Consider the following 27,225-nt stretch of genomic DNA (forward strand, 5'->3'; position numbering starts at 1 on the left):
AAAGACAAATTTCTTTGGCCTCATGCTCTATTGATATGAACATCAAGTCTTGCATCCTTTTTACAGGGCCAATGAATCTTGCGACCGTACAAAAACAAGCCAAAAGGTTGCAGATGCTGCAAGCAATCCGGGTAGTGGTTAGGCAACAGTTCCCACATTGAGCTGTAACAACATTTTTATTTTTCTAGTGAGAGTCGAAAGTTACATTTCCTTTCACATATTGCTGACAAATATTTCCACTTGCGTAGCAGTCGTGTGATTGCACAAGCTGTAACTTCCATTATGTAAAATGCCTACTGACTACTCTGCCTCTACAAGAAGACCTACCAGCAACTAAACACTCGGTTTCTACATTTCAATTTGGATTAGCTACTCGTTTATGTCAGTTTCGTCTGTCTTTTCCGTCCATCACATAATGCAAATTGCTGCTCCGCACTCGGTTTCATACCTGCATAATCAATTCTTCCATGCCGTCCCTCCTCAGATCATGATTCATTCCAATATTGACTCCTTTTGGAACCATTGTTTGCTCCAAATTGCTTGATGTTACAAGCATCTGCAGAACAAAAATGGAGAATTTGTGGGGTACCAATTAGGCATTTCTATCGAACACAAGCAAAGTTATCAAGTTGGCCTTTATGTATGTATTCAGCAATACTTTACTAACAAAACAGAAGCAAAATTAATTTTGATCGATAAAATCATGTAGCAGCAAATGACTGCTGCCAATGCAAGCTATTAAGAATCATGTCCTGGAATAAAGGAATTAAAGTAAAGCATCAACTGAACCAAAGCACTTCGCTTCTCATCAAAATATTCCACAATCATATTTGTAATTTTATTCCAATAATGCGTCTTTTCATATTGTAGGGCATAGGCAAAGAAAGCAACACCACTTCCTTTAAAGCATATTTTCCATGGAAATAATATAAACCTAGCAAAGGGATTCCTAGAAAAGGAAGTTCCTCCACGCCTTTCCCAGCGAGGATGCACAGAATATTTTCCAACTTGTTACTCTCAGCAATTAGCAATAAACTGGGAGTCAAATTCATTGATGTATACAATTGCTTCTTTTCTTAGACATAACAGTTCAAATAAAAGTTTATGAAGATTCGTCTAAATGCAAAATAGGCAATCATAATACATCAGGCGAGGCAGCAAATCCCCGAATCAAACCGTGTTTCTGTTATTCTAATACCGGTTCACACTCCACAGGATGGATCACAACTTTTAATTCAGCTTACTAAGAATGATGAAGGCAACTATTTAATCAGAGGAAGTGCCATACCTTGGTTCTAAATGATTTGATGACTGAAATCAGTAGCTTGTCCCCTACAATCTTTCTCACTTGCTGTATCAGTTCTTGTCTAGAAATATTCTTTGCCTGGAGCAGAAGCTCAACAATGTCAGATCATACGATACTACAAATCGGACAACTTTCAAATACTAGTTCCCGCAATAAATCTAATTCTATTACTCACTCTGTGAGCTCTATAATACTTGATAATCAACTTGGTAGCAGTGGGAGGCAAGAACTTTGAGAGAGCAGAAATAAGAGAAGGAAATGGCATCCAAGGAGAAGTTGGCTTCCTCAAAGATTCAGGAATTCTAAAGTACCCTGCACAATCAAACAACCAAAACCATATGATTACAATTCAAAAATTGTCAACAAACAACTTCCCAAACTCAATACATCATCAAAAACTAATATTGTGGATGACCCACCTTTCAAGCTAGAAGGAGCACTGAAACTTATCACATACTCTGGCAAAATATGAGTGTTCATATGGGCACTCCACACAATATACTTCTTAGGAGATGACAAGTTGTCCATTCCTGAATCAAACTCATCAGAACTCGGATGATACTGATCAGAACCCGGATGAACAACCTCTGCCTTCCCCAGAATAACACGGCAAAGCAACATATGCCGCAGACCATCTTTACCAACATTCAATTTCTTCACACTGTAAAAAACAAAAGTGAAAAGGATAATAATTAAGAAGCATAAGATTGACAAACTACACCATAGCTAGTAAAATCCTTTAAGAATCATTGCTCACATTATTTAACATCAAAGCAGAACAAAACAGCACAAACAGGTAAAATATTCAATAGAGATAAATCATTTGCTTACCATTCAACTGGAGAATCATCTGGACAAAGATAAATGCCCGAACCATACAATCCATTGCTGTTATCAATCATCCGGGCACTGAAACCATGCTTCATAATCTCACAGATCTCATCTCTTGTACCACCATACCAACCAAACTTGACATTCGCATCGCCACCACACTTCTTCTCCATTGCTTTCGCAATAATCTGAAAGGATTGCATTCTAGCTTGCTCCAGAACACCAGAGTAAGTATTCCTATGAATGGCAACAACTGTTGCTTTCTTGCCCAGTAAACCCAAACCCGAAACGAATCTTTGCTTAATGAGATCATGAACTCTATCTCCTTCGAAAAGTCGAATCAACCCATCATTGAATGATGGGGATTGATTATAACTGACTCCCGAACTAAAACTTTCGCTATCGGAAACAGCTGATTCCTGATCACGTGAGTGTCTGCTACGAGTGCTTTGGTAATTTGAAGGATTATGTAAAGAATGTTCTGGCGTGTTTTGAGAAGTAAAATCATTAAACCCATGTGTGATTTCATTGGTATTTCTGACTTGAATCGGTGAATGCTCCATTTTTAATTGCTGAACTCGGTTTAACCAGAGATTTTACAATTTAACTAGCCTAAGAAATCCCAGAGAAAAACAGAGTTTGTTTCTTTTTTTTCTTGAAAGTATTGCTAAAACTAAAAAGCAACTTGCCTACGCCTATGGAAGACAAACTTCAATTCCATATGAAACACAGAAAATATAGATCAAATATTGAACTGAAAAGCGGGATTTGATGGATGAATTGCAAGTATACCCCAGGATGTAAGAAAGGCCACCGAAATTGTATCAGAAACTAACAATGCATTTTGTAAGCAAACTTGCACCGGAAGAAAGTGATCCAAAATTAGAGCATATAAAGTTGGGAAACAAAGCAAGAAAAAGAAGGGATTAAAGGCTCAAGGGAGGGCTGTGAAAGTGATTTGAAAAGAAAATAGAGAAGCAAGGGAATTAAAAGAGAGAGATAAAGGAGTGCAGGTTGCTATATAAAGCGTGTGGTTTCTGTGTGTGAAATAGCAAACCGAAGAGAGGAAGAGTGAGAGGATGTTTTTGCTTCGTGTACTTGTGGTTGCTTGGAGGAGAGGGAGAGAAGATTTAAAAAGGAGTTATAAATATCAACGGAACCGCCTTTTCACTTTGGTTTCCGTTAGGCGGTGAGTGGCGGCGCAAACTGTTTTCGTTTCACCCTTTCCTCCTTCCCATACAAGGAATAGCCAGCCTGCCTGCCTGCCGTTTTTATTTTTATTTTTATTTATTTATTCATTATTACTAAAGCCGTGATGGTGATGGTCGGTACCTACCTTTTTTATATATAAAAAAAACCATTTCAGATTACGAGACAGGGTCTTCTTATATATATATATATATTTTTTATATTTTTATTTGATTTTGGAAACCATGTGGAGAAGCTGAGGTCATTCAACATGTTATTATCTTCGGGATATTTTCTACTGGGATTCAAAGTTTTTTTTTTTTTTTTTGAAGGAAAGATAAGATAGCGTTACGTGTCAGGATTCAAAGGCGCCACGTAGAGGTACGGATCATGAAAGCGAAATTATATATTTTGAAGGTCCACCGCCCACGCATTCCTAATTTCACAAAGTCCTAATGAGATTGAGTTGATTAGACAAAAGGTGGCAGAAATATCAGTTTTAAAGGTTGTTTGGGGTTATGGTTTTGTAATTTAAAAAAAAAAAATATATATATATATATTTTTATATTAAAAATATATCATTTTAATATATTTTCAAATAAAAAATACTTTTAAAATAATTATTATTAAACTCCAAAATACCCCTATTTCATTTTGCATTTCTCCTCTGATTTGCAAAACAAAAGGGAATGATGAGCTTAACACTGTTTTCTTCCGTTTTTTTTTTTAGAAAAAAAATATAAGTTAAGATAAATTAAACACAAAAATGTGATTAACAATATTCCTTGTTAATTATAAGATGTTTACCCTCTATATTGTTATATTTTTTAAAGTGTGGTTAAAGTTATTTTTTAAAGTGTTTTTTAATTAAAAATATATTAAAATAATATATTTTTTTATTTTTAAAATCAGAATATCAAAATCATTTAAAAAAATAAAAAATATATTATATAAAATAAAAAAAAAAAAAATTTAATTTTTTTTTAAAAACACAAAAACGAACAGTATTATATAATAAACATTTAATATTGTAAAGTAGAAGGCAGCCATTTTCAATTTTATAATCTTTAATTTGAGTTGTATGATGTCATGTGGATTTTTTTTGTGTTCTCTCATTTTGATTCGATAAAATAAATAAATAAATAATAAAATTGTAATTTATTTCAAAATAGATAATAAAAAAAACATTGATCTGACGTATGTTTTATCACATTTTTTCATATCTAAATATAATTTAAAATTATAATTGGACCGTAATCTTAATCCAATCTAATATGAATTAAACAAATATTAAGAATTTTCTTAACGTGATTTATAAAAACTAACTTCTTATTTTGAGTTATAGTTTAAAAATTGTTTTCTTATACATAATTTCTGAAAAAATAAAATAAATTAAATTAAAAATATGTTTAGTAAAAAAATTGATTCAATCATTATTTTGGAATAGGAGATTTTAATATAAATTTAAAAATTATATTCAAAACTGTAAAAAAAATTAATTCAAGTTAAAATTGTTTCTAATAAAAATTTTCTAATTCCTTCTTGAAATAAAAATATTTAAATCAATTTGGAAAAATCAAAAGAGTAATTAATTCGGACATAGGTAATTTGTTAAAACCTTTGGTGTAATGTGTTTGAGGAGATGTCGTATAATGTCGGAGTGTGAGTTGTCGATGAAAGCTTCAGCATTAGTTGCCAAGGAAGGAATATACAGCCTGGCTGGTTAGCTAACAATGACCTATATTGGGGTACTGAGTTTTGTCGTGGGCCAGTTAAACTTTTCTTCCATGTAAAAAAAATACAAAGGAAAAACATTTGAGATTAAAATCACCGGATTGATTGGTATTTTAAATAATATATATAAAAATTTAACAATAATAAAATAACAAAAAATAAATAAAAAAAAATCAACATGAGCTTATTTGGAGTATAAAAACTTAATATTAAAGGCCGAAACTAATATGAGTGTCAATGGTTATCTTAACACTCAAATTGTAAGAAATCAAATTTTAAAAATTGGCCAAAACACTCAACAAAGAAGGATAAGCTAAAAAAAAAAAAAAACTTGACATATCCTGATCATTTTCTAGATAAAAAAAATTCATAGAAAACAAGTTAAAAAAAAAAAAAAAATCTTCATTTCAATTGAATAACCATTGAAGAATAAAACGGGCAAAGAAATTATCTTAGATAAAAAAAAGAAAAAATCAAGCAAACCTAGATAAATATCCTAAACTTAGTAAAATCTCAAAAACTCATAAACCCGTGGAACCCTAGATTCAGGTCCAATCAAGAATTTTATTATGAATCTATTTAAAAATATCAATTTTTAAAACTTGTCAAAGCAAAAGAATTGACAATCAAAAGAATATGAATTAAATTTAATTAAAAAAAATCAATTTAAAAAATGATTTCAAACAAAAAAAATAACAATTAAAAGAATAACGACCAAATTTAAAAGATAAAGAAATTTAAGAGGGATGAAATTAAAAAGGCATACCAATTTTATAAATTATTCAAGATAAGATAACCATAATAAAAAGAAAATGAACCAAATCTGAGAATCAATAAATTAAAGGGTTGCTCTTGAATGTGTAAAGGGCTAGCATGAAAATCTAGGCGGAAAAGGGGGGGGGAGAGAGGAAAAAAATTGGCCATTGACACTAAACCATCACAAATCTTGGAACACTCAATGTCTCATCAGGTTGGGGATGTCGAGACTTTTTAAATGCCGTCCCAGAAGATAACATTTAGTTGTTGGATGCTCTTCACTTGCTGCCCAAACGACGCAAGGGTTGTCCATACGATGGCGCGAGCACAACACGCACCAACATGTTTTTTTTAATTATATTTAATAAATATAATTTATAACAATCCCTTTGAGTACCCTTGGGAATTTGCAAAATGGGGTAGGCTTAGGATCGATGATTCTATCTTTTAAGTTTCGTTTGATTTTGATCGTGTCAGGGTTACGTCCAGTGTTTTTTTTAAGTGATATTTTTTTAAAAAATATAGCAAAATAATAATTATTTTTATATTAATATATTAAAATAATAAAAAAGTACTAAAAAATATTAATTTAAATTTCTTAAAAAATATATATTTTTTTTAACATATAGTGAAACTTCACTCCCAACCGTTACTTTAGAAGCACTTAAACTATGATTGTGGTTGTTGCTTTAGCAATAGTTTGTTTTTTGCTGTTTAAGAACAATTTTTAAAAAATTTGTTTAATTTTTTTATATATATATTTTTAATATGTAAAATGTAAAATAATAATTTTTTAAAAAATAAAAAATTATTATTATTTCAATATTTTTTTATGCAAAAAAACATTTTAAAAATTAATTATTACTACAATATCAAACAAAAACTTTTACACGGCAAAAAACAACCACAACACCACCCCTTTTTAGATTTGAAGTTGAATCTCTTTTTTGTCAAAATTTAAATTTAAATTTTATTTTATTTTTAGATATTAATTAGCTGATATCAAAAATAAATTATAAAAATTAATATTATTTTAATATATTTTAAAAAATAACGTATAGCACGCTGCAATCAGAGTTTCTCATAAGGTACCAAGACGAATCTTAAAACTTTTGTTTTAAATAATAATAATAATGGTTGATTTTTTGATTGAAAAGTCAAAACCACCCACCTCATCCACGGAGCTAAACGGGTATTTAGTCGGCTTTTGGCATTTACTTCTAAGAAAAAAACAAAAAGAAGGATTTACAAAAAAGAAATTAAGAGTGAAAGATAATTGAAAAAGCCCTCAAAACCGCTTCACGTGTTTACATCAAAAGGAGAAAAGGAAAGAAAGGCATATCTCTCTTCTACGAAAATGATCGGTCAAAACAATCCTTTATAAAAAGGATTTGGTCAAAATCTGCCCTTTGTTTACGCAATTCAACTCACTTCAATGACATAATTGCATCCCATTGTGAGATGACTTCCATTTAACATTTTAGACAAGTTTCAAAAATAAAAACATTAATCTTTTCAAGTAAATTTTTTTAAAAAAACTTTTAGAAATATTTGCTTTAGAAAAATACTCGACCACTAAAAATCCATTTCAAGATACGTAAAAACTTGAAGATTTTTTAGGGATAAAATCCTTTTGAAAGTGCTTGGGAAATAAAAAAAAATATTATTTGATAAATTCACAATTTTTGAAAATGCTAAAGAAATACCTTTTCTTTTTTGAAAATGCTGAAGAATTTTAAAATAAAATATGAATAAAAATGAAATTATCAGCCATTAATGTTTTTGGAAACTTAAAGATTATAAGAATAAGAAAAACTAGGGATGAAATCTGAAAAAAAAATAAAAAAAACATAATAAACTCTTCCTCAGAAATGAATGCTTCATTCAAATTGAGGAAAGAAGTCACGGTGACAAATTGAATGTTGAAAGTGTAGTAGTCTCATAAAAGTCTGGAGGGAGGAAAGAAGCTTCAAGGGACAATAATCATGACGTGACGTTGTGAGTAAAAACAGGAATGACAGATATGGTGTGTGAGGAAACCTGTTAGCTCCCAACGTATACATAAAATACTGCCTGCCCCTCTTGCTGCCCGGAGGAGGTGTTTGTGATCAGATCTCAGACCACTGCCCCTTGTTTTCATGGTCCTTTGTCCTCCCTCTTGCCTTACCCATAAAGTCGCGTGCATGTTGACTTGACTCGCTTACCACCTGCTGCTCCCTTGTTCTCATTATAACAGTCGCCTCATTTTTTATTTTCCAAACATTTGCTTTCTCAAAACTTGATAAGATGGAAGTTTTAGCTGAAGATATTTTTATTATTTTTAATGGATATATATATATATATATAGAGTTGTGTTTGTCTTGTCTTTACTAACCAATTAGTATTGCAAATGAATGAGAATGACGAACATCAATTTGTTTAGCCAGTGCACATATGACAATATCAATTAGGGTAATGGCCAAGAACAAAAAAAATGTGGTTCCTAATAATGTACAGTTGAAGAAGAAGAAGATAATACCTTGGAAAGATTAAAGATGCGTGTTACTGAAAGAACAATTGTCTGTCCGCCTGACTTCGCCTCCAAGGCAGGCAACCTCAACCTTCACTTGTATGGTCCATCTTGCATTGAATTGTCAACTGCGTTAATTTAAGTTCTTGAGTTAGTGAACCTTGTCCTCGAACGGTTGTACTGACCTTCGGATATTTAATTTCTATTCTTAGCTACTAATCCTTTTTCCTTGCCAATAGAGATGGATTATATTGAAGAAGACAAGATAAATTAAAGACAAATGAAATGACTTGATATTTTGATCAATGATTTCCGTATCTAGATGGTTTGTATTTATTACTTTGATATCATTTGCTTTTTAAAATTTAAAAATATATTAATATAATATTTTTTATTTTTTAACATTTATTTTTAATATTAAAACAATACAGAAAATAAAAAGAAACAACTTTTTAAAAAATTAAAGTTTCTGACAAACGAGCTGCGTTGCCAGGGCAGTAAGATGGGCAGGCAGTATTTTGCCAGGGCAGTAAGAAATAACAGGCAGTATTTATCTCAAGAAGATAAATGAAAGACAAGTGAAATGACTTGATATTTTAGAAGTTATGATTTTATGTTTAATACTGTTATAGCTTTTGTTACTGTAGTTAAAAAAAATAAATTATATTATAAAAAATATTTTTAATTGAAATTGATTTGATATTTATATATATTTTTAATTAAAATAAGATTAAACAAAAAATAATTTAATCATTTATATTTAAAAAAATGTTTTTAAATTAAAATTATAAATAATTATTTAATATATATATATATATTTTTAATTTAAATATTATAGATTTAACTACTATTATTATATTATGAAATAAATAATACTTATAATAAATATTTTTTATTATTCCATTAAACTATCTATAATTTTATTATATATTAAACACGTAACAATATCATCTAAAAAATCATCAAGAACAAAATTAAAATTATAATCAAATTCTATAAATACTAACTCATTTATTGATCTACTTTTAATTTTTCAAATAAAACACAATTAAAAATTAAAATTAAAATTAAAATTAAAATTAAAAAACCTAATTTAATATATTTAACTTTAAACCAAACCCGGTTGAACATAAACATTAACATGAAGAGTAATCACTCTTCACTATTTACTTAAAATAAACAGTATTCACTCTCAGCATAACTCTTTTTTAATAAAATTTGAATGAATCCCACTTGAATAGTAAAATATGTTTTATCATGAATAAATATTTAATAAGAGTTGTTGTAATAATTATTTTTTAAAGTATTGTTTTTTAAATAAATTCACTTAATATTTTTTTATTTTTAATATAAAATGATTTAAAAATATAAAAATATAAAAATAACTTTTCTTAAAAAAATTAAGTTTTAGGCAAACTCACGGCGTTGCAGACCCACCATTATATAATATTAGCTGGCATTGCACGACTCCCTTGCAACACACTTTGGAGCGAGGGTAAGATCTTCCATCTTCATCTCCATTGTTCTACAACTACATGTTAGAGATGAGCACTCCAAAAGCTATGATTACATGTAAAAATATCCATATCCATGATCTTTACATTTTAGCTAAAATAACTCTATTTTTACTCGCTAACTAAAAAATATTGTTACATTCATGCTCTCTAAAATATAGTCATGAATATTTTATTATTATCTTTCGTTATTCAAATTATCTCTTTACTTCGCTTGGTGCTTGTCTCCAGCCAAAGAGATGTGCATCTGCAATACGCATTCATTGAGCCAATGCACTTAAACCAAAGCGATGGGTAACTATTTTTTCATCAACAGAACCCAGATCAGATCATTGGAAAAGAAACAATCTTTAACACTAAAACCAATGCAAAACACAATCTGATCGACAGAACAGAAAGAGGGATGATTAGATAACCTGTTGGGGATGAGAAGACGACTTTGAATTCCATGGAAAATGAAGGGTCTTTCGAGGTGGGGGTCTCTAATGTATTCACTGGTAGCAGTTGCAGAGATTAATTTTATATTTACATCCAAGCTCCCCATCCAGCGAACATTTGACATAAACGCTCAGGATCAATAGCATCTTGTATAAGTTGTTGAACCTATTAACGGGAAAAAGAAAAAGGTTATATCACAGACGAAGACAAACCAATACTGCACAAACAGAGTGAAAATGAGTGTTAAATTGGGCTCCAATGGTCCGGGTTAAAACTTAAACCTAAAAAACTTTCTAGGATCTGCTTATGTCCTAAGTAGCAAAAATAAATGGGAGCAAGATACGATTTGTTAGCTGCACTAAACTCTGCTTTCTGAAACCAACAGACATTCCAATTGCATAATAATCTGCCAACCTTGAATCAGATCCACAATTAAACTTCTGCTTTGGAAGATCACCTGATTCCTAATCCCAGCAAATAACTATGATTATAAAGCAATGAATAAAAATGAAATCACAACACAAGGTCATTCCTGATCCCATCGCCACTACAAAACATGATTATAAAGCAACCACTTAATTAAAAGGCACAACACAAGAATTAGATGGTTAACACACACACAGATCCAAATAACTTGTTTGCTAATGCCAATTTTTGTTTGAAATATACCAGATACCATATCCAAACTCATCCCTCAGAAGGAAAAAGGAAACTTCATGCCTAGCATTTCTTTGTATGCGAAGAATGTGAACATTCGAGTGGTAGTACTATTGATGCTGGAAGATTACCTGTCCATGTACACTTCTTAATTCACCTTCTTCATATCCATCAAGTTTTTGCCTTACACGCATCAGTGCACGAGCAGCATCCTTGTTACCTTCGTGTTGATCTTGCGAGTCTTCCAAGCTAGTCTCTAAATCATCATCTGTTTCCTACCAATAACAGTAGGGAAAGCAGGGAAAACAAATAATAAATAGATAAACATGTGCAAGAACATGGACACCAAGGAGACACTGCATGTGTTTTCACTATGCAGGGAAAGCAGGGAAAACAAATAACAAATAGAAAAACATGAGCACGAATATGGACACCAAGGAGACACTGCATGTGTTTTCACTATGCAGGGAAAGCAGGGAAAACAAATAACAAATAGATAAACATGAGCACAAATATGGACAGCATAGAGACACTACATACATTTTCACTATGCCCAGTTTGAAACAAACGAGGAAAGACTCAGAAGCTACATGAATGAATTGACTTAATATGAAGCTAACACTGAATATTAAAAGACACGTTCAAATGTCAAAACTTAGCAATATATATTGACACAAGCATACCATATCATAATGTACGGAACAATTGCCAAAAAGACGAATGAATTTTCCAGGTCAAAGAGCAGTTGTCTATTCACCAGGTCAAAGCAGTAACTATATGCCTTCCATACTATGATGGTGTGTAAATCATATGCTTATATTGTAGAGGTAGTGCTTGAACTAAGTATGCTGAATTCATTTGACAAATCATAAGGTTAACTCATTGATGAAAACATTTCTTTCTCTTCTTTTCATTTTAACCTAAAAACAACTGTGACAACACTAACAAAGACCACCCTTGAGATTTGGCAAAATATGCAAGCACTGTGAATCTTTCCAGGAACCTCCTACATATTGAATATCTGCAAGGGTTTCTGTATAGCTATAGTTAAGGGTTAAAAAACAAAGGAAGATTTCTGTAAAGGCCAGATCTTTAAATTACCCAAATAACAATAGTGCATATTTTCCTCTCACGAGTCCAAACAGTATATGGTTATGGGTGGAGAAGCATTTGACACTCAGAAATACCTTTTGACGCTGCAAAGCCTTGAGAGGGGATAGAGCCCATTTATACAGTGGGTCATGGATAAAAACCTGCAGGGAATTTCCACAATATTATGAAGTAGATATAAAACAATAAACTTCAATCCTGAAAGTTACTTGTCAATGAAATCATACTTCAACAATGGTCAGCAATGCTTCTTTATTTGTTCGCATAACAGAGAGAGTCTCCTCGCAACATCTTCTAAAAACCCCTTCCACTCCAGTAACACCCATACCATCAACAATGTCTCTTGTCAGTCTGAATGGAACCTGAAATTTTATCCAAGAAGACAAACAAAACAAGGCCGTATTAAAGAGAAATTAATGAACAACTAAAGGTGAAAAGTGAAGAAAATCTCAGGATTGAAACAAACAAACCCTCTCTGGTGTCTTCAGCATCAAGCCTTGTTCAAAAGCAACACCAAGATCTATATGAACAACTTCTGCAGTAGCTTGATCAATTAGGATATTCATGGAATGTCTGTCTCCTAGGCCAACAATGTAACCCACCTGAAAATCATATCAAATTTAGCAACTATTGCAATAAAAATATCTTTGACATTTAAGTCACCTCTCTGAAAAGACCTAGCATGGCCATTCTTGAAAATAATTAACGAAATAAGCATTAAATCAATATTTCATTTGTTCTTCCCTTTGAAACAGGCACATGGTATATTTCATGTTATAGAATTTGAAGTGATTCCACTGAAAATAAGTAGAAAAGGAGTCTAGGAGAAGAAGATGCATGCTGAATTGCACAAATAAGAAGTATGCTTTATTGAAGATAAGAACTTGTATCTATGTCACAGAAAAAATAGAATATACTGACCATTGAACTGGCAGCCACACTACGTGTGTATGCAAGTCTCTTCTCAAACCAGTCAGCTGGTTGCAAAAACCTCTCCAAGAAAAAGTGATGCATGACAGGCCTGCATGAGGTATCTAACTGGTTTTGATCATGTGAGCTTCAATCTTTAGTAATTGAGTGTCTTTTATGACAAGAAGGACAAACCTGAAGTTCTGACAAACTTCACGGAATGCTTTGCACTTGTCCTTTTCCTGTTAAATAGTCACAATGACTTCCGAAATCTCTCAAAGGTGGATGGAAAAGAATGCTTTGCAAAAATAAATGAATGATAAAGTAACTTTCGGTCCTGTATTTCAAATTAGAGCCCTAAACGCTTTGTGAAGTTCACATTAGAAACTGAAAGATACTTGGTGGCTTGGAATCATGAAAAAAAAAACATTGGAGGTTCTTCAGAAACAAATTAATGCTCCAATTTTCTAGAAAACTGGAGGCAGAAAAAGAAAAATTAAGTTAGATGCAATATTTTCCATCCAAAAAAATTGGAGAACTAGTTTTTCAGTTTTTTAAATTTATAATGAGTTATGAAAACACATTTTAGAAGTTCCCCATATTTTTTTCTTTATATATACAAGCATCTTTTTAGCAAATTAAAATATTAAAATTATTTTTTTATATTTGTATATTTAGTGTCATAAATTTAATTTTTACTATAAATCTAGTATATATATATTTTTTCAGGTAACAATATAACTTTTTCATAATAATTTTTAATTTAAATGAAATAAAATTAATATTCTACAATTAGATTATAAAAAATACAAAATATCAATATGACTATTATAAATTGTGGTTTTGATTTTTTATAGACAATAATTGTAATTTTAATGTTTTTTTTTTTGGTGAAAAAAACTGTCTTTGTTTTCAACAAATACATCAAATAAACATTTCTAATTTTTCAGAAAACTTAAATAAAAAAGTAAAATAGTTTGATGTGTCATGTTTAGAATTTATAAATCTTGTGTTTGCTCAGCATTACCACAAGCGAAATTTACCACAGCCTTTTCCTTTCCCTAAAAATTCTGATTGGTTTTGGAGAATAGTGTGGGTTTTCAAGGTATGCCAGAGAAAATCTGAACTAATTACACAACCAATATTATAATACAGTTCAACTGATTTTAAAATCTTTGCTTTTCAGGAAAAAAAATTGTGCAATGATGGATCAACCCATCTTCTAAGTTCTAATAGAAATTTCTACAGGTTTTATCTGATAGCACATTGCATCCCGAAGAGATATACCCAGTCCAACAAAAGGAAGCAAGACCTAGCATTTCAAGCGACCAAGCCACATTTTCACCCAAAATCAAGATTTTGGGAATTCAAAGAGCAGCAACATATTTCCAAAACAGAAACTAAATCTGATCTTCTGAACCATTATATAGAAAGAAGCATCTTCCAGTCTATAAGGGTTCTCAATTAGTGAAAATGCAGTCACGAGCCACAAGTTGGGATCAAGTCCGACAAGTTGTACTAACACAGCAGGAATCTTGCTCAAGCATTAAAGCTAAGAAGAGCAGACACTAGACAGCCTAATTTAGGATAGATTTAACCAAACATCTGAGCTGGTACACTCCCAAACAAGTAACATAAATCCTTTCTTATTTGACCAAGGACCTCTATGTCAAAGGATTTGTCCATGACTTCAGGAATAATTCCCCCTAGGCTTTTTTATTTAATTCAATAGTCCTCCCATGTTGCTAAACAGTATATAAATTACTCCAAATATGGAAATAAAAACAAATTAGTAAAGTATGCAGCAATGGTGTAATGAGTCAGTGAACTTGTACTTGAGAGCACATTGACCATATATAGCTGTCACTTTATCCCTATATTACCCAGTACATCCTATAGCCACCTTTGAGAATTTGAATTAGTTGAATAAATGATATCTATAATGTTTATAACATACCTCAAACTCAAAGACATTAAAGAGACATAGGCAACAGTAAAGTTACTTAGAAATCAAAATAGAAACGGTACTTGCATTTGACATGTGATCTCGGCATTTGAGAAATGACCAGTCTCCCACTCCATAGCGACCATGGGCACCACCATTTCTCGCACTGAAAAGTAAGATGAGAAGAAGATATCATTCGAGCATTTTACCAAACCAGCTGTCCTGTTATAACCTTGCACCATTGTGATTTAACTAACCTTCCTATGAGATATTCTCCAAGGGGAAAAGTGCCATTAACCCATTCAAGAACACCAGCACTTGGTGTGAAAGGAACAACCTATCCCATCAATAGCAATGTACTTGTTACAATCAGCATTGACACTGAATTTGGATAGAAATCATAATTTTTTTTTGTTCTATGCTTAGAGGTGAGTAATTAAAGATTGTTGACATTCTCTGGGTTAGTAAAATTCTCACCAAAATAACCACCTGATCTTAATTCATCTAAACACACGTCACTACAACATCGTAGACCCACAAAACTCAAAAATGTACTCACTGCTGGCATCACTAAGAACACGCATGTGTTGGCAACAAGAACAGTCTTTAAACAAAATTGAATTCCAGATTAAGGAGTAATTTGACATGTCAACACCCACAGCAACAAAATCTTTGCACTAAATTAGAGAAACAAAACCATCAATTGACTCAGCCAGTTTAAACACTATCCGAAAACCAATAAATTAGACTCCCAAGACACCCTCAAAAAGACCTGATTCCATCCATTAAGAAAGGTAAACTGTAATGATCCACATTGACAGCAAACTATTTAATATTATGAAATGGAACTTGATAGACAGGACAAGAAGACCCTATCTTGATACAAGTAGAGGTAAAGATGGAGAGTCAAGTATGAGGCCATTTTTGTATGCAAAACTATTACAATGATCAAGGTCAAGTCTGGAATAATAACCTGCAAATTAGTTCTCATTATACAAACAGTACCAGCAAACACTTCAGCTGTTAAATAAGTCAAATAAAAAGCATAAAGTCAAAGTGGTGGAAACATCATTTGCATAATGATATAATATCATTTGAGAAAAAATGAACACATAGGATAGTACAGCAAAATAAGCATAAATCATATTATAAAATCATTTTAAAAACAATGTGCACATGATACTGCAGCAAAAGAAGCATAACTCATTAAACAGTTGATACATACATACTAAGGGGTCACTAGTCAAAGATAATTATTAGTATGGTGTGAGAAGCTCAATCCAAGACAAAAGAAACTAAAACCTAATAGATACACGATACAAACCTAATGACAGATTCACTTTTCAATGATAGAAAAGTCAAAATGACCATCAAAATTAAACAATAGTTTTGAAAGTAGGTACCTTGTATGTACGCACACCTAATCGTCTTTTCCATGTATCCCTGTTATTTTGTAGAAAAGTGTTAACCAGACCAAAAAATTGTTCCATTACCTGCAAAGCATTTACAAGATCTATCAACATCATAAAAGACATAGAATATGAACTTGTGCAACATTAAAAGAAAATATAATATTTCAAGACACAAAGGAACCACTTTCATAAACAACTCTAGATGATAATGATAATTTGTTAACCAGTAGAAGATATGGTCATATAGAAATATGACCATTCTGTTAGTAGAAAGAAAATGTTCATTCTACCAGTATGAGGCCATATTTCCAACAAGGTCTAGAGTTCAACTAGCTATTTAACATGTGCCCCGCCGCGGGTCAGATTATTTTTTTTGAGCAAAAGAATTAAATATACAGTTTTCTCTGATACATTTTTTGACATAAAAAATCCTAAATGTAAATAAAATAGTTTATACATGCATTTAATTAGATAAATCAAAAACCATTAATGATAACTAAAGACAAAATTGAAAAAAATCAAGAGACAAAAGTAGATTTAAGATATTTTACCTTGCAACACAAACCATTTATCCTGTTGTGTTTAATGACTTTGTTTATCAAAATTAATTTTTTATTTAATCAAATAATAATAGAAATAAACAAAAACATGAAATTCATTGAATAAAATCAAAGGGAAAAAAATATATTATGTAAGCTTACACGTATTAAAAATATTATTTGAAAATAAATATTTTTTTTATTTTTAAAAATGAATTTCATTTATATAAAATATAATAAAAAAATTATAAATGAATTATAATAATCTCTTCAAAAATTAAAAACATACAAAATAATTATAAAAAAAACAACTGCTGTTTAAAAAACAACTAAATAAAAAAGAAAGGGTATGGAAATATGCCTACAAGTGCCCGTCTTAATTTATCAAATATCCAGCACAAAAGGAATTTGACTAGGCATAGGAGAAAACTGTCAATATATGCACAACAGGCATTCTCATCAATAAACTTAGCGGGAATTAGAAGTTCATATGTTTATGACCCATTTCTTTCAAAAAAGAAAGAATGGAAATTTTAAATGCTTTCCTGAAACTAATAACTGGGAAGTAAAGAAGAAACCACATGTGATTCTTACAGCATCTTGTCTTAGGTCATCATTTCCAGATTTAGCCAGCTGCCGGTACTTTTGACCATCAGAACCAAGGCATTCAACCACTTTTGGGGCATTTATACCATTCATTATCCTGTATATTGAACTAAATTGCTTTAGAATGAAGCATCAAGCGTGGCCTTTTTCTTGATCAGTTCAAGCATGGCCAATTGTGGAAATAAGTAAAAAATAAAAAAGGACTAAAACTTTTATCTGGCTGACATACCTAACTGAATCAGCTAATCCCTTGAAGTGTGGGAAGGAACCTTCATGATAATGACAATCACGGTCAACTGGGAAGGTAGCAGTCACAACAGGTACCTGCAGATCCAACAAAGAGCAAAAGCTTCAAGGAACCAAAATAAGTGGAAGTGAGTAATTAACATCCATGAGTGAACAAGATACAAGAGACGTGCCAGTTTTTCTAAAAATATATTATGTTGTCAGAACAAGTTCAAAACTTTTAAAATAAGAAAGTAAATCAGATGACTATGCTACGATGGTGAACTTACAAGTTCCAGCTGACGAACACTGCGAATTTCCCTTGGAAGTGAAACCCTTTTGTTGGTATCCTGCAAGAAACATAAACAAGTAAAAAAGGTCGTGGATTGTTAAAACTATTACCGGTCACCCATCCCCTCTTCAAGTGCACAATTAAACCTTGTAGGATCTTACACATCTTAAGAAAGGTAAAAGTGTAGATGGAAGAAACTGGTTCACAAACCTCTTTCTTTGTTTCCAGCTCAGCTAATTTGATATAGATCTCAACCATTTGTTTCATCTACATTAGTAACAAATGCGAAAAAATTCCATGAAAAACTTAACAGCACAAAGAACATTATAAAGATTATGAAATGAAGAATTGAAGATCAATGTTGGAAAATACTTGTCTAATAATGGGCCCATGATATGAGACCAATTCTTCTAGAATCCTTTTTGCTGCAGTTATTTTATCCATATCCACCACAAATGAGTTTCTACTACGCTGTTTGTCCTTGATACGGTCACCATTTGCCAAAGCTAGAAGCTATCACCAAACAAGAGAGAAAAGTATGATATGTAGAATGAACTTCAACCAAGTACATTCGCAGACAACCAGTCTTGAATACATCAGTGTATCAGAAGAGGTATTGCAAAAGAATTTTCATCACATGTTCTGCTATGACATTGAAATGACTTCAAGTTTTCTCCATTTCACTTGGTTGCAGGTTCACAAGCAAGTTAAATTTTTCATGCATTCAATTTTGCACCACAAAGAAAAATCTTCCATGCAGTTTAATTTTGCTAAATTAGGTTAGCTGAAAAATGGATCTTAGATACCTGAAAAATGGTATGGTATGGATGGTCTATAGCCATTTTCTTCACAAGAGAAGCCAAAGCAAACTGTATAATCCCAACACGGATGTCAAAACAAAATCACACTTTAGCAAGAGATACGAGAGAAAGAAATAAACATGAAAGACAGCCAAGACCTGAAAATTATGAGGTCCCAAACTGTCCTTCGAGCTTCCCATTCTTGAAGCAATTTGATAAACTAAAGGTACAAATTTATAGGATTGAGCCTGCAACCAAAGTTGGAGCAAAACAAAAATCAAGAGTATCAAATACTGGAAGAAATAAAAAATAGAAAATTTAAAAGTCGCAAATGTTTTATTTGGCACGTATTATGAAAATATTTTATTTGATTCTAAGATAGCAAATAAAATTTAGTGCCCCCATCAATTGTTACCTCATCAATTGTGTCAAGCATGTTATTTATAACATTTTGTCTCAAAGAAAGACTGAACCACAGGGAAACAAGTCGAAACACCTGAAAGCATAATACACGTTTGATGATCACAAGATACTGGATTCCACAAATCATATCAGCATAATATCCATTATTTACTATGTTAAAAATATCTTGTTGATATATAACACATTGAAGAATGAAATATAAGATTTTATTTACTTTATTCTACAACCCAATGAAAGCATTTCTATAATTTGTGCAAAAATAAGATTCAATAATGATTCCAGTTCACTCTCTATCCAGTTGTTTTTCCTCTAAAGAACAGAGGACTGAAATAAAAAGTGCATACCACTCTCACATCATATTTGTCACCTATCACCAAGCAACGCTTGTATCCTTCCAGAGCTAGGCTGAGAAAATTGTCCCTGTCATCCTGAGGAGTTGAAGTAGCAATTAAACAAAGAGTAAGGCTACACAAACAGAAAAGGAGTCCAAAAATTCTTACTAACACAATAACATTCAATGCGATGATTTTATAATAAATTATGCAACACCATTCATCACCAACCACATCAGTTAACAAAAATTTTATGTATGACTTATCTTGCTGTAGAAAATTCTCCATAAACAATTTAAGTTGGATTTGTTATGTATAACAGACAGTACACTTTAGCCATGCCAATGACAATCAGAAGTGAAATGATTAATTCAACAAAGTAAAACACTAATTACTAAAGTACCTCGCTAAACTCCATGCATGTTCTGACTCTGACAAAATCATTCCATGGTATATCTACCGGTTCTTATATTTCAATGTTTAATAACAAGTACAATGGTTTACAGGAGCAACAAATAGAAGCTCTTGTGTCACAACATGTAGTCTGTTCACAATACATGAAATCTGACTTGGATAAGTCATTCAACAGCATATCTAACGACTCAGATTTCAATGGCTAATAGCAAATATAGTGGTTCATATGGATTGGAAAATCAGAGCTCTTCAGGATCATAACATGTAGTCTCCTTACATTACATAACAAGATAGTCTCATGTTATGCTTCAGTTCCTAAAATGGAGTGTGAGTGCGCGATAGTACCTTCAATTTTTCAGCCTCTTCCTTGTCCATTGCAAGTTGCCTTTGCAACTCAAGTATTTTTACGGAATAGTCATTCTTCTCCCCCTAAAATGCCATAAATCAGAGCTTTATTAATGGGCTAAAAAAACTTAGAAGGCACTAAGTCCCACAGTGCACTATCAGCAGCAAAGAAAAAAAAAACGACTTGGATTAGGTTTTAATAGAAACCTTTGTTGAACTTCTTAGCCGCTTAACGAGCGCCTCCAACTCAGCTGCCTGCAAAATAAGATTCATATCAAATAGCTGAGATTGTGAACCCCCCCCCCCCCCCCCCAAATTTGGTACCTTGTGTTTCCTTAAACGCATTGCTGCTTGCCATTCACTAGAGGTTAGTCTTTCCTCGCATGACTTAAACAGAGCATCTGCATAGTGTGCAAGATGAAAATGAGCTTGGCTTTGTCTTTCTATGGACTTCTTGTTAGTAGTCTTGTGAGCTTCAGCAACTGAAACTGCAGGTTTTAGATACTTCTCTAAAATAGTTCTTGAGCTGCATATGAAATCAGATGTTGCATGAGAGAAAAATTGGCATTTTCGCTACATAAAGATGATAATAATAAATAATTCTGCCAAGTTAAGGATAAAGAGTTATAACTTGCTAGATCTAGTTTCTGCCAGCCACTTTCCAACCAAGCGATATACATCCGAACCTTCTTGATTTGAGTGACAATTTTGGGATATGTATTTTGCAAGGCTGATAGCCATCTCATGCTGACCTTGGGCACGCAGTAGCTTTGCTTCTTCAAGCTGCCATTATTTGAAGTATAATACTAAAGTTATAGTGATTTTCTGTGTGTAACATCTTGGAAATACATGCAAGCAAAATTGTTGAATGTGAGGTGCCTCAATGTATGGAATTTAATGATAAGTAAACTATCTATCAGAACAACTTGTGTAAACTGGAAACAGATATAGGCATGGGATTCAAAGGCTTGTTGACTGAAGGCATGAAATTTAATGAAAGTGCACCAATTGATGGGAAACAACAAGGTTCATAAACAACTTCAAGGATGTCATTTGAGCTTTCTACAAAACAGAAGTATAAATAAATTCCAACAGGATCAATCAGCGATTCAAAATCATCAATGCAAAGCATAATATTCATGTAACTGAAAATTCTGGATTGAAAAAAAATCCATTATTGTTGAATTAGAAAATCGTTATTTGAGAAGCAATTGCAAATACAGGGCCAATAATATTTAAAAAAAAAAAAAAAAAAAAGAAGCTCCATGGTATATAGTATCACAGCACATCAGTTAATAATTTAGAAAAAAATGCAGATCAGCAAATATTTTTTACCCTGCCAAGCCAATACAAAGTTGAGTACTGCTCTCCAGTTCCAGCACTAGCGAGCTTAAACTCATGCAGAAATGCGGTGGATTGAGAAAACCTAGAACCCTGCTAACCATGGAGCAATATATCGGTTGGGGAGCCAACAAGGTATCATGGTATTGAAAACTGCCAATAGTACCTTACGAAGAGTGGATGCAGATTGCAAAAGATGTTCCGTCATACACTCGTTACATCTCAAGATTTGAAGCAGAACTCGCCTGAATGCTATAAATGGTTCCAACAAATTCATATGCAGCTGTGATCGTTCCAAAATAGAGTTCCAATCCACATTCAACCATGACATCTATATTGACAGACAAAAACATGCCAAGCAACCAGAAATGGTAACCTCAATTACTTTTATGGTTTCCTCACATATGTGACAAATAAGCAGAAAGAAATGTACTACAAACAAAGACCCTTCATTAAAATCAGAAAATTAGATGAAAACCTGCTCCATGGTAGGGATTACAGGTTCTGAAAAGCTTTGTCTTTTCCCTGGATAGAATTCAGCCCTTTCACATTGAGATGTTTCCCAACGGATATGCCATGCCATGCCAAGATGATAAAGAACCTGTAAAAGGTATCAATTCATGTTAATAAAAATCTAAAAAATAAAGAAAAGGCAAAGGCAACATGTCTGTTTCCTTCAGGTAAAATTGAGAATTGAGAACACATGGGATTGCAATATTGGTTTTTTGGTCCAAGGGGTTTTAAGGTTTACAAAGAACTATAAAGCTGGCTTATAGTTTTGAACTTTCATAACTGGGCCAGAAATTTATAATATAAAAGTATCCTAGCTTCATGCTGTATTCTAGCCATATGATCATCAATTCACAATATGTAAATGATTATTTAATTTTGTTAATGGGCAATATGTAAATGATTGTAACTTCACTTTTTCTTTCCCTTTTAGGAAGAGAAGAAGGCCTTCTAGATTAATAACCACGTGGATTGATTTTTCCCCATGCAAAAAAAAAAAGAAAAAGAAAAGTCAAAATTGGCAAAACCGTCGTAGTAACAGTGTACTTGCCTATGAGGACAAAATCTAAAAACTTTCATTCATTAAAAAATTAAGGGAAAATAGTTCTATCTATCCTTGTATTGAAGAGCTTGTCTCCAACATGTCCCTATATGTTTAATTGCATGTATTATGTCATTAAATTATCACAATAGGCTCTTCTATTATGTCATTAAATTATCACAACAGGCTCTTCTATGAGAACATGTCATCCAAATTAATAAAACTTAGCACCTGCATTACAGATGAGTCATTAATACATTTTCTGACACAACTATGCTTAATTTCATGTATAAAAAAATTCAATATTATTATTTATCTTTAAAGATTGTTAATGCTGAATATAATTGGGTTAAATCATGTTTACTAAACACAAAAGAAAGTAATCATGTGTTTATCACTTGTTTTCAAGGTTTCAAGAGATGGTAGTTTGAGCCTAAAAATAAATCTGGCAGTTTCTGCAATTCCCTTGCCCATTTCTTTTAACTTGAATGACATGTTTTCAAACGCCTTATTGAAAACATGGTAATAACCTAGGGACATAATTGAAGCTGTTAAAATATAGGGAAAGATTGAGCTATTTTTCATAAAAAATAATAATCAGTCAGCAATGAAAAAAAAAATTCCATGGAGAAAAAGCCCACATACACTTCATCAATCATCGAGCTTTAGAATAGACAAACAATAGATACCTGAAGTTTAATTACTGTTGAGTATATGTATTCAGTGCTCTCCTCACTTGCACAAGAGACAGAGCGCACAAGCTCCTGATGTTAATAAAAAACTAATCACATTACTATTGTTATTGTTATTACATGCAGGAATCTGCCAGTAGAATAAATCAGATAAAAAATTACCTGCTTTGAGCCTCTCAGTTTTCTGTGAAATTCATCAAAATCTCCCTCTTGAAATGCCCTCAAACAACTGAATATTCCATCCAGTGAAAACAAAATGGAGAACGTATTAAAAGAAACCCATGCTCATCTCTTATTATGCCCAAGAAAACCAAATCATCGGCTTCTCAAAATACCATCACCACATTAAAAGTCTACTTGTCCCTCTATCCATAGTTAATTTATCCATAGTCTAAAGTAACAATACAGTTATTATCATAGTGCAAAATGCAATGCTGTTGAAGGTCCAGCTATCACATTCACAGTATACTCAACTCAATAAACCTCAAGATTCCCGATTGTAATACTAAAAACTTAAGCCTATTGTTTTCTTTTCAAAATCCTGATGATAAGAATCATTTCCAGTGCTATGTTCTTGTATACAATTCAGTTCTTTACTAATAAGTGTTGCTATTAGAACCTAGGGTACTATCAATTAATGTACTACTCACATTTATAATAAGAATTTAGATGATAAGATTTCTTATAAAGACAAGTTACTCAAAGCAGTCCCTATCATCCATATAAGTCAGACATCCAGAGTGAGAATAGTAAGAGGCTTGATAAGAGTTACAATTTACAATCAACCAAAAAAAAAATACTGTTTCCTAGCAACTTACCCATGCAATTTTTCATTGAAATGATCAGATTTAACATCTGGGCGTGAAGGAGAATTAGCTCCCACAAAATGTAAGGATAAATCCCAGTTTCCAGCGCGCCAAGCAGCCTCATACTGCAAACAGATGCCCAAAAGATTTTGGAAACAATAAGGATATCTAATCAGACACAAGACAGTTGCACTGTCAATGAAAACAACACAGTTCAGATGAACAGATAGGACACCTGCAATTCATTGAACTCCAAATCATAATGAAACTGGTCCTTTCTATATGTCAATCCCTGGCAATATAAATCCAGCACATGTGTGCAACCAATCTGCTGCAGAGATCTAATCAGACCTTTGTAAGGTTTTCTCTGCCTCATCTCTTCTTCAGATGCAGAAAGTGATAGATGAGTTCCTAGTTGAGTATGCCCTGCTGACAATGTACTCGATCCACCATCCATTTGTAGTAGGGGGTTTGAACGTATTTGCAAGTCATAATATTCAAGCGCCTTACTCCAGTTCCCCTCATGCTCAAAGATAACAGCTTGAGAGGTTAACTTCCATATAAAATCCAAAAAACACAAGAAAAATTGTGAGGCTACAATTTTAAATACCCTGTGCATATAACAAGACTAATAGCAAAAACTAAAGCTAAACATGAAATCCCTCTCACAGATCTAAAGAGGGATGCATGCAGTGGATTGCCGTCCTTAGTTTCTTTTATGACTACCACTACCAGTCCAATTTAATGTTACCATTCAGCATTAACAGTTAGAAACAAGCCAAAAGAGTTAAACATTTGATCTATAAAAACCCAGTTGTTAGCTTATCTATTTAAAAATGCATATACTTGCCATAAGAGTAGCAAAACATTTCACTAATATATAAAAGTCAAATAAAAAGGTTATTAAATCAAAGAGCATAAAGGTAGAGGAAAAACAAACATAAGTACAAGCTCGTAGTAGCTATCATGTGAAAAAGTGAAACAGAATTGCACTCCATTTTTACATTTTGGGCGGGGGAGAGAGGCTGCATTCAGATATTGTAACAATAAAGCCTTCAAGTTAGAGAATTTGATCAACTCTTAGAGCATGATGTCTACAGTACAATTAGTCACACAGACTATTCAATGGGGAAAAAAAATGTATGTAGTGAGCACAATGACTATCAAGTACCTACAAAAAATCACACACCTTGTGTGAATGGATGATCCCATATAAGCTGTCAGGTTCATTAATATGAGTGACTGCTGACATAAGTATTTCAATGTGATGCGGCAACTGAAAGAAGGGGGAGCAAAAGGAAGAAAGATATGGTTAGAATAATTATTTTCCTCATGAAAACAGAGAATTCAGTGCTGGAAAAACAAATTGAACGCTTTCTTGCTCACAGTTATCTATGATGTCCTACAAATGATACCACAATTGACTAAGAAATGATAAAATTATCTTACTGGTCCGAGGAACATTGTTAATTGATACAACACAAAAAACCCACAAAACTTACCACCTCAAGATGGGAGAAATCTGGGCTCCCTAGCATAAGGCCATTGAAATGCTCTTCACACCAATGCTCCACATACATCATAGCGGTGAAGTATGAGCCACAAATCTATAATGGAGATGCATCCATGTGAAAAAAGAAAAGGTAAATAAATTGTCATGTACATACTAAAGAATGCATTCTCAACTAAATAAGTAAATAAGGAATTTTATCTGGGCTTGAAAACTCAATAAAATACATAGCAAACAGTCAGATTTTAACACTCACAACTGCTGATTTGGCAACAACAAGATAATCAATTGTCAGCCAATAAACCTGCCAAAAATGGGGATAGTCAATTAAAAGGGAAAAAAAATGAGCCAGCAAGAAAGTAAGATATATCTGATGCTAAATTTAAGAAAGCCCGAAACCCAACTATTTAGAGTCAACAGCTGATATCTTTTTTCCACATGGAAATCAATTTCCATCCTTTTTAATCCCTTTGTTCTGGAATTTGGATATCGGCAATTTACTAACAATAAAGATGAGGCACCACCAATGCACTAATAAGTTATAAAATAGAGCACCAAAATTTCTTTCAAACACATGGGTGTGTTTGTCTGTAGGGGAGAGAGAAGGAGAGATTATAATTCAAAGTTAACATGTTAGATGTTAGAACTACAGAATGCAAATATCAAGATGAATAAAATGAATACAGGTAAATCATGAAATGTAGCTTTGACCACCACACAATTTTCTCAACCTCAAACAGACTATTAATTTTGTATATACAGAACTGCACTGCACATAACAAATCTCCTATTTCCAATCTTTCGTCTCCTACCAGTGAATAATTTTGCATCAACTAATCCCACAGAGGGGAAACCTTTCACCACAAAAACATTACTTTTGAACCCTCAGATTTCTCTGACAACCCTAGCTGCAGTCCAACCGTTAAATCATTTTCATTCGCAAACATAAACTGAGTGGAAAGCAATTACCACAAAAAAGCATTATTGTTGGACCATCAATTTCTCTTTGATACCCCTAGCTGTGACACACTCACATGCACACACATGCATATTTAAAAAAACCCAATTAAAATTCCACTTGATTAAAAAAATCTTAGGCCAGTACTTTCTCTGCTTCCTCATCAGTGAAATTTATTTGTATTAACTTCATGCTATTGTTACTTATACATATAATATCCTTGTTTGCACACGGATATTTATCACTATTCCCGCAAAGGTAATCTCATGAAAGGTTAAAAAGAGTTATTTACATATTTTATCTCCAAGTCCTCATTTCCAACAAGTTTTATAGCCTTACAGGATCAGCTCTGGAACTCAAGCAAAAGGATCAAATTTTCCACAAGCTTGAAAGTAATCAAATTAGGAAACATTTTGTGGCCCTTTATATACAAAATTTGGACAATACCTGTGCTTAGGGACATGGCATATTTGTGCCTGCATGCACAGTTTCCCTCATACGGTAAAACAAAATTCTTAACAAATGCTTCAAAAGAACATATGTGACATAAAATTGCAGCAGCTAGTTTATGAGCATGTCTAA

At 32.4% G+C, this 27,225-nt stretch overlaps 2 protein-coding genes across 3 annotated transcripts in view; both read right to left on the minus strand.

The window, feature by feature from the left end:
- On the minus strand, positions 1-3,387 carry LOC118057553 (probable inactive poly [ADP-ribose] polymerase SRO5). Its single transcript, XM_035070161.2, has 5 exons — positions 2,138-3,387; positions 1,726-1,967; positions 1,482-1,618; positions 1,289-1,384; positions 1-556 (listed from the first exon to the last, which is right to left on the minus strand). The coding sequence occupies exons 1-5, from the start codon at positions 2,698-2,700 to the stop codon at positions 443-445; spliced, it is 1,152 nt and encodes a 383-aa protein (XP_034926052.1). The 5' UTR covers positions 2,701-3,387; the 3' UTR covers positions 1-442.
- Positions 3,388-9,869: 6,482 nt separating this feature from the next.
- LOC118057498 (serine/threonine-protein kinase ATM) overlaps positions 9,870-27,225 on the minus strand; it is a 49,679-nt gene continuing 32,323 nt past the window's right edge. For both annotated transcript variants that reach the window (XM_073404872.1, XM_035070093.2), the window contains exons 47-80: positions 25,942-25,989; positions 25,678-25,782; positions 25,365-25,451; positions 24,411-24,728; positions 24,188-24,300; positions 23,532-23,598; positions 23,367-23,441; positions 22,105-22,227; positions 21,793-21,957; positions 21,621-21,719; positions 20,917-21,068; positions 20,610-20,811; positions 20,493-20,540; positions 20,286-20,369; positions 19,539-19,622; positions 19,187-19,267; positions 18,930-19,019; positions 18,778-18,840; positions 18,344-18,484; positions 18,182-18,238; positions 17,970-18,029; positions 17,684-17,778; positions 17,443-17,551; positions 16,301-16,390; positions 15,155-15,234; positions 14,985-15,063; positions 13,148-13,194; positions 12,965-13,064; positions 12,514-12,645; positions 12,271-12,405; positions 12,121-12,186; positions 11,065-11,208; positions 10,255-10,441; positions 9,870-10,136 (exon numbers count right to left, since the gene is read on the minus strand). In XM_073404872.1, the coding sequence (XP_073260973.1) occupies positions 10,364-10,441; positions 11,065-11,208; positions 12,121-12,186; positions 12,271-12,405; positions 12,514-12,645; positions 12,965-13,064; positions 13,148-13,194; positions 14,985-15,063; positions 15,155-15,234; positions 16,301-16,390; positions 17,443-17,551; positions 17,684-17,778; positions 17,970-18,029; positions 18,182-18,238; positions 18,344-18,484; positions 18,778-18,840; positions 18,930-19,019; positions 19,187-19,267; positions 19,539-19,622; positions 20,286-20,369; positions 20,493-20,540; positions 20,610-20,811; positions 20,917-21,068; positions 21,621-21,719; positions 21,793-21,957; positions 22,105-22,227; positions 23,367-23,441; positions 23,532-23,598; positions 24,188-24,300; positions 24,411-24,728; positions 25,365-25,451; positions 25,678-25,782; positions 25,942-25,989 (3,417 nt within the window). In that variant the 3' untranslated portion in view covers positions 9,870-10,136; positions 10,255-10,363. The remainder of the gene's footprint in view (positions 10,137-10,254; positions 10,442-11,064; positions 11,209-12,120; positions 12,187-12,270; positions 12,406-12,513; positions 12,646-12,964; positions 13,065-13,147; positions 13,195-14,984; positions 15,064-15,154; positions 15,235-16,300; positions 16,391-17,442; positions 17,552-17,683; positions 17,779-17,969; positions 18,030-18,181; positions 18,239-18,343; positions 18,485-18,777; positions 18,841-18,929; positions 19,020-19,186; positions 19,268-19,538; positions 19,623-20,285; positions 20,370-20,492; positions 20,541-20,609; positions 20,812-20,916; positions 21,069-21,620; positions 21,720-21,792; positions 21,958-22,104; positions 22,228-23,366; positions 23,442-23,531; positions 23,599-24,187; positions 24,301-24,410; positions 24,729-25,364; positions 25,452-25,677; positions 25,783-25,941; positions 25,990-27,225) is intronic.

The sequence above is a fragment of the Populus alba genome, chromosome 15 (assembly GCF_005239225.2).
Source record: "Populus alba chromosome 15, ASM523922v2, whole genome shotgun sequence".
Lineage (NCBI taxonomy): Eukaryota > Viridiplantae > Streptophyta > Magnoliopsida > Malpighiales > Salicaceae > Populus > Populus alba.

Coding starts and splice junctions, on each gene's coding strand:
- LOC118057553 (XM_035070161.2), bottom strand. CDS start 2,700: ATGGAGCATTCACCGATTCAAGTCAGAAATACCAATGAAATCACACAT. Junction 1,619..1,725: donor TGCTCCTTCTAGCTTGAAAG/GTGGGTCATCCA, acceptor TTGATTGTGCAG/GGTACTTTAGAATTCCTGAA. Junction 1,385..1,481: donor AGTATTATAGAGCTCACAGA/GTGAGTAATAGA, acceptor CTTCTGCTCCAG/GCAAAGAATATTTCTAGACA.